At 38.3% G+C, this 11708-nt stretch overlaps 1 protein-coding gene across 1 annotated transcript; it reads left to right on the forward strand.

Annotated features, from left to right (window-relative positions):
- The first annotated feature begins 3297 nt into the window (after nucleotides 1–3297).
- On the forward strand, nucleotides 3298–9437 carry LOC123876993 (odorant receptor 46a-like). The gene is made up of 5 exons (XM_045923470.1): nucleotides 3298–4100; nucleotides 4459–4558; nucleotides 6046–6150; nucleotides 7058–7213; nucleotides 9307–9437. The coding sequence occupies exons 1-5, from the start codon at nucleotides 3298–3300 to the stop codon at nucleotides 9367–9369; spliced, it is 1227 nt and encodes a 408-aa protein (XP_045779426.1). The 3' UTR covers nucleotides 9370–9437.
- The last annotated feature ends 2271 nt before the right edge of the window (nucleotides 9438–11708 follow it).

Genomic DNA, 11708 nt, shown 5'->3' on the forward strand with positions numbered 1-11708 from the left:
TATTAAAGTCTGATGACTGATTCGTTAGGTTGACAGAGTCCATTGCTAGATATAAATCTCTTCTAAGGATTTCCACGCAATACCGGTTGATTAACACGAGCTGGTACAATATAATGATGACTAATCCAATGGAAAACAAGTCATCACACCGTCGGGTTGATAAAGTCCATTGCTGGATATAAATCTCTTCTAAGGATTTCCACGCAATACAGGTCAGTTAACAAGAGCTGGTACAATATAATGATGATTTATCCAATGGAAAACAAGTCATCACGCCGTCGGGTTGATAAAGTCCATTGCTGGATATAAATCTCTTCTAAGGAGTGCCACAGTATACAGTTCAGTTAACAAGAGCTGATACAGTAATATAGTCTGTACAATATAATAATGACTGATCCAGTGAAAAACATGTAATTCATTCGTTAGGTTGATAGAGTCCACTGCTGGGTATTCTCTTGCAAAGATTCAACAAAATGCATTTCGATTAACAAAAGTTGGCATAATATAGTCTGACTGATCCAATGGAAAACAAGTCATCGATCAGTTGGTTTTATAGAGTCTACTATCAGAGTGAACTCTGGTTCACTCTAGTTTCGGAGAAAACTCTCGGTCTACTGTCAGAGTGAACTAGAGTTCACTCTTCTCTTTCTAGAGTTTTCTCACTAGAGTGAGAAAACTCGGTTTGATTCTCAATCGACATCTGTCATATAGGCTAGGGGTGACCTGAAATTTTCTTCATATAAAAAGATCTTAGTCATTATATAGCCAACCTAGCCTACCTACATTTGACGCCTGCCAATGTAGGTGAAGCCTCAACGTTTTGTTACAGGTTTCATAACTGTTATGAACTATTCCACTGCTGAATATAAATCTCTTGTAAGGATTTCCACAAGACATACACAGAATATTTCGTAGGTATTCATCATAAGTGGTTTTCCAGTACTTTGTTAAAACTCCGTCTCCGTGCCTACTCGTATTTTCTTCAAGGCCACTGTCTCAAGTGCTTACAGATTGAGTTGGGATATTGCATTTAGATTGCTTTTTGTTCGCCGTTTGAAGGCTCTTTCAAGCACTGTACACGTGTTTTGTAGGAACACTGATAATATTGACTACGTAAGACTAAGGCTGAAATCTAAAGATTGTTCTTTGACTTAGGTTAGATAAGTTTCAGTTAAAACGAGACAGTGATGTAATGCTGTCTCGTTTTAACAGTGTCTTAAGTCTGAGTAAAATTCTATAGATCTCACCATTAGGCTGAAATCTACAGATCGCATTTTATCTTAGGTACGTATAGCTCGATTGACTTCACTCAGACCTCAGCCCTTTGACGTTACCCACAAACACAAATCGTGTGCGGACAGGCTGGTGTTCCGGTAGTAGTAATAGGTAATTAAATCGGTTTGCTTAAATGGGATGTTGCGTCAGGGGTGTGTTAATATACTGTACATATAAGTACCGTGTATACTGTATACCCGTAGTATCATGTATGTTGCAGATGTATTAAGTTATGCTATCTTGTAATATGTCAGACACATTTTCTTTCCGTTTGACAAGGGATCAAAAGCTGGGCAAGCTTAATATCTTTCCCTATTACGTAGGGAAAAGGTTAATCTGACGGACTTTGTAAAAGGCTATTACGTAAGGGATTTTTATGAAAGGGAAAATTGTTTGAGAAGTATTAAAGTATACTTGTATTTGCTTCGCCTATCTGGTTTAACTGACAGTTCCAAAGTAAAGTTAAAAAACCGGGCTTGGGCCTTCGAAAATTGGGCACGATAGGCCCAAATATAATTTGAAGTAACTTTATTTGTACTAGCGTAAATCTATTATTTAGGTAGTATGAATTTAATACAGAGATAATATTTTGCGTCCCTGAGACCGATAGGATGGGTGGATAGATATATTATGCCGGAAAAATCAAAGGATTTCCACGTGGATAAAGTCGTGGACATTATCTAGTATGACAATGAAAAAACTTTAAATTTCAATCCAAAAGATCTGTAGTTTTGTATGACAGGTATATTTTTTCTAACAAGTGTAAATTAAAAATTTGTAACACCCCCGACAAGTGAAGGTTACAGTAACTAGAAAAGAGCTGATAACTTTCAAACGGCTGAATCGATTTTCTTGGATTATAGCTAAGAACACTCTCGATCAAGCCACCTTTCAAACAAAAAAAACTAAATTAAAATCGGTTCATTAGTTCAGGCGCTACGGTGCCACAGACAGATACACAGATACACAGATACACACGTCAAACTTATAACACCCCTCTTTTTGGGTCGGGGGTTAATAAAGAAAATTAAGCGGAAATTATTTTATAGTGTAAAATATATATTTTTAGAACAGATATAATTAAGTGCTAGAAAAAAGCAGCGAGCTATTTTCTTTGATAGGCTTTCTTGATAGCTTGAAATTAACACTCACAACGCATTATTTTGCAGCGCATTATGCAACTAAGCAATAATAATATTATGCTACATATTTTTTATTTATTTATTTGGGAGAGTAAACAATTACATATCATATTATGTAAGAACATATCATATAAGAATGTGTAGTTTTCCGACATTTTGCACCATGAATCATAAACTATTATGCATAAAAATAAATAGAAATTTCTTTTAGAATATACAGGTAAAGCCCTTTCATATGATACCCCACTTGGTATAGTTAGCTTACATTGAAAATTGAAAATACTAATTATTTGTTAATGAACCCATTTTAAAATTTTTTTTGTGTTGTGCGGTTCACGATTTTCAAATTTTTTCCTTTACTTGTGCTATAATACCTAACTTCCTACTAAATTTCATAATTCTAGGTCAACGGGAAGTTCCCTATAGGTTTTTTGACAGATGGACAGACGAACAGACGGACAGACGGACGGACGGACATTTCGAAAGTATAGAAAGACGCTGTATTTTTATTTATTTGTAATACCTATAAATTACACAAATATACAAGAAGGCAGGCAGCAAATGTCTCTTTGTAAATATACACACTCATTCAGGCTTTTTTCTTATGAATATGTGAAGAAAAGAAGCCTGTTGAGAACCCATAAAAAACAATATTGACTCGTTTCAAAGATGTCCCATTTTTCCTTCTCAATAAAAAAAGTACAATACCACACAATACTTACCATGTACCTAAGTTGTCGTAATATAATATCGTCAGTATTTCTCATTGTTCGCTTTTGTTTACTGCCATTGTATTCAGGTTCTATAAAAAGAAAAGCATTTTATCAACATTTTATTATCCGAGTATTGAACGCTAATAAGGATACTCGTAGATACCAACATGCTACAACGGAAAATAATTACATCTGTCAAAGGCCTAGAGGATCCCAAACATCCTCTGTTGGGTCCTAATCTAAAGGGGCTTTATTGGTTTGGCCTCTGGCAATGTGGACATAAAATTCGAGACGGCTTCTTCAATTTTTTACATGTCTGCTCCTTTCTTTTCGTTGTAAGCGAATTTATTGAACTGTACTTTATGAGAAACGACTCGATGAAAGTGCTTTTCAATATTTCCGTGGCTGCTTTGAGCCTTGTTTCTATAAGCAAGACGGTATTTTTTGTTATGCATCTCTCTCGTTGGAGAGAACTCGTTAAAAATATTTCAACAGAAGAACTCGCGGCGCTGAAAAGCAATGATCCGGTTACAAGAAAACTAATGAAAAATTACATCGATTATTCAAGAGTGATAACATTTTTATTTTGGTCAGTGATTCTACTGACTCATATAGTGACAATTTTGGCTCCATTTCTAAAGTACGCCACGGTGCCGGTTTATCGTGAAATGATAGGGAACGGTACGGAACCCTATCCGCAAATTCTAAGCTCGTGGTTTCCTTTTGATAAAACTAGAATGCCCGGATATCTGGTGGCTGTAACCGTCCATATAATAATGACTAGTCAGGGTTGTGGTGTTATCGCTGTTTATGATACGAACTCTGTCGCGATAATGTCCTTTTTGAAGGGCCAAATGATGATATTGCGATATAAATCCCAAAGGATTTTTGGCGGCGTAAATGAAATTCCGAGAGATCAAGTATTAGATAACATCAAAGAGTGTCATCGATTGCATAACTTTTGTATAGAGTAAGTAGTAACTTTGTCTTTAGAGGTGATATAGGTGTATAAAATATCATTGAATATTACTAAGTATTATATAAATAACATTAATATAATTCCATTCGGTTTTTATGAAACGCATGAAAATAGTGGTATCAATATCATAATCATAAATAACAAACGTGTCGGACAGAAGTCCCAAAAAAATTAAGATAAAAAAGTCAACCTAATCAAAAAACCTAAGAAAGTAGCTAGCAACAAATCCCTCCTGAACCTGATTTTCAAAATCAAGCTCTGGTACACAAAATGTTAATATTACAGTAATGAATGTCTAGTCCTTTGTTAGGGAATTTTATCACCAATAACATATTACATGTTTTTTTAGACAGTTCAAAACATTCAATTCTTTAATTTCTGCAGTAATGTTCGTCTATGTACTCGTTTGTTCCTTATCAATTTGCTGCAGCGTGGTACAACTTAGTTTGGTAAGTCATTTTCACACTAATACAATCCATGCCATAAATGCAAAGTGTGTGTCTATCTGTCTGTCTGCTACGTTTTCACGGCCCAACCGCTGAACCAATTTTAATGAAATTTGGTACAGACTTGGCATACATACCGGAGAAGGACATAGGCCACTTTTTATCCCGGAAAATCAAAGAGTTCCTACGGGATTTCAAAAAAACTGAAATCCACGCGGGCGAAGCCGCGGACATCCTCTAGTCTATCTATACATATAATAAAATTGTAGAAAAGTGGTGTCTGTACAATGGAAATATATAAAAAAAAAGTAGCAGGGGTTCTTATTATATCGATGCCGAACCCGAATTTGTAATTAATTTTTTTTGTCTGTTTGTCTGTTTGTCTGTGTGTTTGTGCACGCTAATATCAGAAACGGCTTATTCGATTTAGATACGGTTTTCACTAATATATTGTAGTAAGCTTCACTTAACATTTAGTGTTTATTTCATGTCAATCGGTTCATAAATAAAAAAGTTATGTCAATTTAAAGAATCACGGCGAACATTTTTAACGTACAGAGTACGTACTACACGCCTCTCGCCTGAGCGTCCGTGGCTATATAAAGCGCACTGAAAGTCACTATTCCACGCGAACGAAGTCGCGGGCACAGCTAGTATACAATAAATGCACTCATGGACCATAACACCCCGGCAAGCTGAGGTTAGGACCGACGTGTATGTGCGTGAAAAAAAGGATCTGGCACAACGGGCGGTCAAAGTGCACCAGACACCCAGGTGGTGAGGATGATATTGCTTACGGTGGCGTGCGGCGTGGTTGTAGAAAAAGGAGAATGGAATGAGGTCAAACAGCTCTTCAGAGCACTCGCCATCATAAAGGCGATAGAGCACGCAAAGACGGCTTACATCTCTGCGGTGCTCCAGATTTTCCAACGTGCCAGTTAGTTTGGGATCGTCCACAAGTTGTTTATCCCATATCCCCAGCAAAATTTCAAAATTTCGGGCCTTAGTCCTTTATCCATACTAATACTATAAATGCAAAAGTGTGTCTGTTTGTCCGTCTGTCTGTCTATCTGTCAGTCTGTCTGCTACCTTTTCACGGCCCAACAGTTAACCGATTCTGACGAAATTTGGTACAGAGTTAGCTTATATCCCTGGAACGCACATAGGCTACTTTTATCCTGGAAAATCAAAGAGATCCCACGGGATTCCTAAAGACCCATCTGCTTAACCAATTTGTATGAAATTTAGTACTGAGGTAGCTTACGTCCATGTAATTGACATAGGCAACTTTTTATCCCGAAAAATCAAACAGTTCCCACGGGATCCTTAAAAAACTAAATCCACGCGGACGAAGTCGCGGGCATCCTCTAACTAAATAACTTCAAAATTTCAGTTTTTTAGGACCAAGGATTTGGGCTGGGCTTTGATGAGTTAGGGTGGTAATTTAGGACTTTTTTATTAGCAGGTGTTGATGATTTATTTATTTTCAGGGAGAAATCACAATGTCCCAAAAGATCTGGGTCATTGAATTCACTACGGCATTGACGGTTCAACTCTTTCTATACTGTTGGCACAGCAATGAAATTGCCTATGAGGTATGGGTATGCTTTTTAACAGGTGTAAATTAACAATTTTTTAACACCCCCGACAAGTGAAGGTTACAGTAACTAAAAAAGAGCTGATAACTTTCAAACGGCTGAACCGATTTTCTTGGATTATAGCTAAGAACACTCTCGATCAAGCCACCTTTCAAACAAAAAAACTAAATTAAAATCGGTTCATTAGTACCATACCATGCCACAGACAGATACACAGATACACACGTCAAACTTATAACACCCCTTTATTCTTGGGTCGGGGGTTTGATAAAATGCGAAAAAGAAAAATATCTGCCTGTAATAGTTTAATTCGTCTTAGTCGCTAATATCATAATTTACCAGCGACGGCCCGCTACAGAGCACGGGTCTTCTCTCAGAATGATAAAGGTTTGACAATAGTCTACCACGCTGGCCAAATGAGGATTGTCAGACTAAACAGACCTTTGAGAACATTATGGAGAACTCTCAAGCATGCAGGTTTCCTCACGATGTTTTCCTTCGCTGTTTAAGCAAATGATACTTAATTGCTCAATATACACGTAGCTACGCAAAGTTAGCAGTGTGGATCGAACCTCCGACCTCCCGAATAGGAGGACGTATTAACCACTAGGTTATCACGGGTTTTTAACCTCCGATCCAAAAAGAGGGGTGTTATAAGTTTCACTTGTGTATTTGTGTATCTGTCTGTGGCATCGTAGCTCCTAAACTAATGAACCGATTTTAATTTAGTTTTTTTTTGTTTGAAAGGTGGCTTGATCGAGAGTGTTCTTAGCTATAATTCAAGAAAATCGGTCCAGCCATTAGAAAGTTATCAGCTCTTTTTTAGTTACTGTAACCTTCACTTGTCAGGGGTGTTACAAATTTTTAATTTACACTTGTTATATAATATTGGTATGCATTTTAGAGTTATAGTGTCGAACAAGGCATGTACAGTAGCAACTGGTGGCGCGGTGACGTTCAAGTGCGTAGGCAAGTGCTGCTACTTGCGGGCAAGCTGTCACCTTCGTTCATATTGCAAGCGGGGCCTTTCATGAATTTTTCCATGGCCACGTTTATTGACGTGAGTATGACGAGTGATAATAATCGTACGAGGCGTGTACAGTAGCAACTGGTGGCGTGTGACGTTCAAGTGCGTAGGCAAGTGCTGCTACTTGCGGGCAAGCTGTCACCTTCGTTCATATTGCAAGCGGGGCCCTTCATGAATTTTTCCATGGCCACGTTTATTGACGTGAGTATGACGAGTGATAATAATCGTACGAGGCGTGTACAGTAGCAACTGGTGGCGTGTGACGTTCAAGTGCGTAGGCAAGTGCTGCTACTTGCGGGCAAGCTGTCACCTTCGTTCATATTGCAAGCGGGGCCTTTCATGAATTTTTCCATGGCCACGTTTATTGACGTGAGTATGACGAGTGATAATAATCGTACGAGGCGTGTACAGTAGCAACTGGTGGCGTGTGACGTTCAAGTGCGTAGGCAAGTGCTGCTACTTGCGGGCAAGCTGTCACCTTCGTTCATATTGCAAGCGGGGCCTTTCATGAATTTTTCCATGGCCACGTTTATTGACGTGAGTATGACGAGTGATAATAATCGTACGAGGCGTGTACAGTAGCAACTGGTGGCGTGTGACGTTCAAGTGCGTAGGCAAGTGCTGCTACTTGCGGGCAAGCTGTCACCTTCGTTCATATTGCAAGCGGGGCCTTTCATGAATTTTTCCATGGCCACGTTTATTGACGTGAGTATGACGAGTGATAATAATCGTACGAGGCGTGTACAGTAGCAACTGGTGGCGTGTGACGTTCAAGTGCGTAGGCAAGTGCTGCTACTTGCGGGCAAGCTGTCACCTTCGTTCATATTGCAAGCGGGGCCTTTCATGAATTTTTCCATGGCCACGTTTATTGACGTGAGTATGACGAGTGATATAATCGAACGAGGCGTGTACCTATACAGTAGCAACTGGTGGTGAGATGCCGATCAAGTGCGAAGGTAAGTGCTGCTACTACAGTTACTCTATCTGCGAAAATAATTTAGTATAGCGATCTCTCTAATACGTAATCCTTTACAAATGATAGAGACGAAAATTTCAAAGAGCGTTTACTATTTTGAGTCAAAAACCAATCACTGACGAAACTATGTTTTCGAATTGAATTTCAAAAGTTTTTTGAAAACATGTTTGCGATTGATTGGTGACTCAAAATAGTTCACACCCACTGAGATTTTTGTCTCTATCGTTTGTATGGGAACACGTAACAGAGAGAGCGCTACTAACTTCATTCCGCGTATAGAGTATAGCGGGCAAGCTGTCACTTTCGTCTATATTGCAAGCGGGGTCTTTCACGAATTTTTCCATGGCCACGTTTATTGACGTTAGTATGAAGCGTAATAGCTTTTTTATGCCCCATTACTAAGGAATGGTCTCCACTCTCACAGAGTAGACCTTTTATAGAAAAATACCCGTTTTAATGAGCAATAAGCGGTATTTTTTACTTTGATACATATTGTAATGTTGATATTTATTATATATGTACGGCTTAACTAGAACGTTAACAAAAACTTAGCGCTATCATTATAAACTATCTAAACACAATCCAATACCAATGACCATTTGCCTTATATTTGTAGTTTTAGTGATTTAGTATTTTTCAAACCCGCAATGTATAGCGTGCAAAACTTGGGGTCAATGCGCCGCCTAACCCGCGGCACCTAACTATGCAACGTTCGTTGACCTCTAGCGTCAGTCTTTTTTTGATTTGAATTGATGCGCTTGCGCGTGTCAATAGACATCATGTGTGGTGAGAAGCGAGGTGTATGAGTAAAACGACACTGCGCATTCTTCAAAACATTGCAACCCATTACTAGTGTATAAAAATCTTGGGGTCTGTGTTGGCGTTTGCTGACGCGCGTGCGGTGCCTTTTATAGTTTTACATACTTGTATAGTTTCCCTAACTTGTAAATAACTACAAACCTGACATTGGCTAATCTATAGACCTACGATTTTTCGCTATAAAATAGGCTAATCTGTGTAAAGCCAGACGACAGAAAGAAAAAAACCTTGGTTTATTACTTACTTCTACTTCTTCGCATTAGACACGTTATCGTCATTGGACTTTTAATTTTTCAAAGATGTAAGGCTGTGTGTGTGTTTTTTTTTTCAGATTTTGAAAGGCTCATACAGTTTTTATACTTTGCTCACGCAAATGCAAGAAAACAAAAAATGAAGAAACAGCAGACCTTCGTTCTAAAAAGTTCAATATGAACTTTCACACATGCACTGTTTTTACCTAACTGCTTTATATCTATCTGATTCTAAAAGCTTATTCACACACGTTTCGGATATGGTGGAGTGTGGACCTCACAATGAAAACGGAAACGTTACGAAAACGTTTTGGCTGGGCAGCGCGTCGAACATGACAGAAACGAAATACAACTATTTATAAATACATTTGAACATTAAACTTCTCTTGAAACTAGCGACTTCAAAGTTACTTAATACCTTTAGTCTTCATTATAACTTTAATGAAGTACTCCAGAGTCCAGAAACTATGACTTCATCTTACCTACTATAGACTTCAATACAGTACCTAACTTCTCACCACGTTTCCCAGTTTCTAATCCCTTAGTTTCATGTACCACCTGCGTTTTCTATTACTAGCTGATGCCATCGACTTCGTTCGTATGGATTTGGGCTTTTGAAAATCATGTGGGAACTCGCGGAAAATTTTGCGCAATAACTCAAAATTTAAAAAACCCCTGACACAAAAACCTCTATAAGAAAACTAGAAAAGAGCTGATAACTTTCAAATGGCTGAACCGATTTTCTTCAATTATAGCTAGGAACACTGTCGATCAAGCCACCTTTCAAACAAAAAAAAAACTAAATAAAAATCGGTTCATTCGTTTAGGAGCTAGGTACGATGCCACATACAGAATACAGATAGATACACATGTCAAACTTACAACACCCCTCTTTTTGGGTCGGGGGTTAAAAATATATAGAAATACATTGAAAGTCCTCTATAACGATCTCTTTACTGTAATAAGTACTAGCTAAGAATAGATATTGTTATTCGTGTAATAAAATAAATAAAATAACTTCCGCAACCGAAAATAACTTCCTAACCTTTGACATATTCAGTCAGCCAATATTTCCCGAATAAAAAAAAGTTCATTTCAGTTGATCCTCTTTGATTTGATACCTCGTTATGTTATGAAAATGGATGCCCGAGTAGATATCTGTGACATCAGCATAGCTGTTTATCCAAGGTTTATCCAGTTTGCTTAATTTTATTACGAAAAGCTCTTCTTATAGAGTCCACATTTTTAACCCCCGAGCCAAAAAGAGGACTGTTATAAGTTTGACGTGTGTATCTGTGTATCTGTCTGTGGCATCGTAGCTCCTAAACTAATGAACCGATTTTAATTTAGTTTTTTTTTGTTTGAAAGGTGGCTTGATCGAGAGTGTTCTTAGCTATAATCCAAGAAAATCGGTTCAGCCGTTTGAAAGTTATCAGGTCTTTTCTAGTTACTGTAAGTTTCATTTGTCGGGGGTGTTATAAATTTTTAATTTACACTTGTTAGATTTTTATTTTCGAACTTAGTACAATTTCACTAAGCTGTATGCTACCTATTACTGTATTTTTAACCGATTTACAAAAAGGAGGTTTCTCAGAGGAGTGTGAAGCATCGATGTATATGGATTAGCCTTTCCCATACAATTCCGTCCGCAAAAATACGCTTGAATCTTACGTCATCGTCATTGACAAAGTCAAGAGACTTTTGCAATTTCTCTTGACTTTTTGAGCGCGTTTTTTATCTTCGAAGGGCCCATCCATAAGTCTGCCAATCCGCACTGGGCCAGCACGGTAGAGACCCGCGCTCAGTAGTGGCCCGGCGATGAGTGGATCATGAGCTTGACGACCTCTCTGGCGCAGTGGTAAGCGCTGTGGTCAAATTAGTGGGAGGTCCCGGGTTCGATTCCAGGCAGGGTTTGGAATTTTATAATTTCTAAATCACTGGTCTGGTCTGGTGGGAGGCTTCGGCTGTGGCTAGTTACCACCCTACTGGCAAAGCCGTGCCGCCAATCGATTTAGCTTTCTGGTATGTTGCCGTGTAGAAACCAAAGGGTTGTATGGGTTTAATATTAACTGCCATCCGCCTTCTAGGTTAGCCCGCTTCCATCTTAGAATGCATCATCACTTACCACCAGGTGAAATTGCAGTCAAGTGCTAACTTGTATCAGAATAAAAAAAAACCAAACAGTTAAAACTAAAGCTTAGGTTTCAAACGCGCCTAAAGTTACGAATATGATAAATCTAAAACCCGAAATGCAACCAGGATGAAAAACAGGTTCTTATTGAATGTCTCGAGAGATATTGAATACAGCTTGTTGATAAAACTTTGAGAAAGAAATCTGTTTGCTTCGATTTCAAAGTTTCTCAAAGGGTACCCTCAACTTCGCGATATTGAAAAAGTTCAGCTGCGAAGTAGATAGGGACCTCCTATGTATATAGTTCTCTTTCTGCCCCGCGACCACGACTTCGCAACTACTTTAATATTG

The sequence above is a fragment of the Maniola jurtina genome, chromosome 22, assembly GCF_905333055.1.
Source record: "Maniola jurtina chromosome 22, ilManJurt1.1, whole genome shotgun sequence".
Classification (NCBI taxonomy): domain Eukaryota; kingdom Metazoa; phylum Arthropoda; class Insecta; order Lepidoptera; family Nymphalidae; genus Maniola; species Maniola jurtina.

Coding starts and splice junctions, on each gene's coding strand:
- LOC123876993 (XM_045923470.1), top strand. CDS start 3,298: ATGCTACAACGGAAAATAATTACATCTGTCAAAGGCCTAGAGGATCCC. Junction 4,101..4,458: donor TTGCATAACTTTTGTATAGA/GTAAGTAGTAAC, acceptor ATGTTTTTTTAG/ACAGTTCAAAACATTCAATT. Junction 6,151..7,057: donor GCAATGAAATTGCCTATGAG/GTATGGGTATGC, acceptor TATGCATTTTAG/AGTTATAGTGTCGAACAAGG.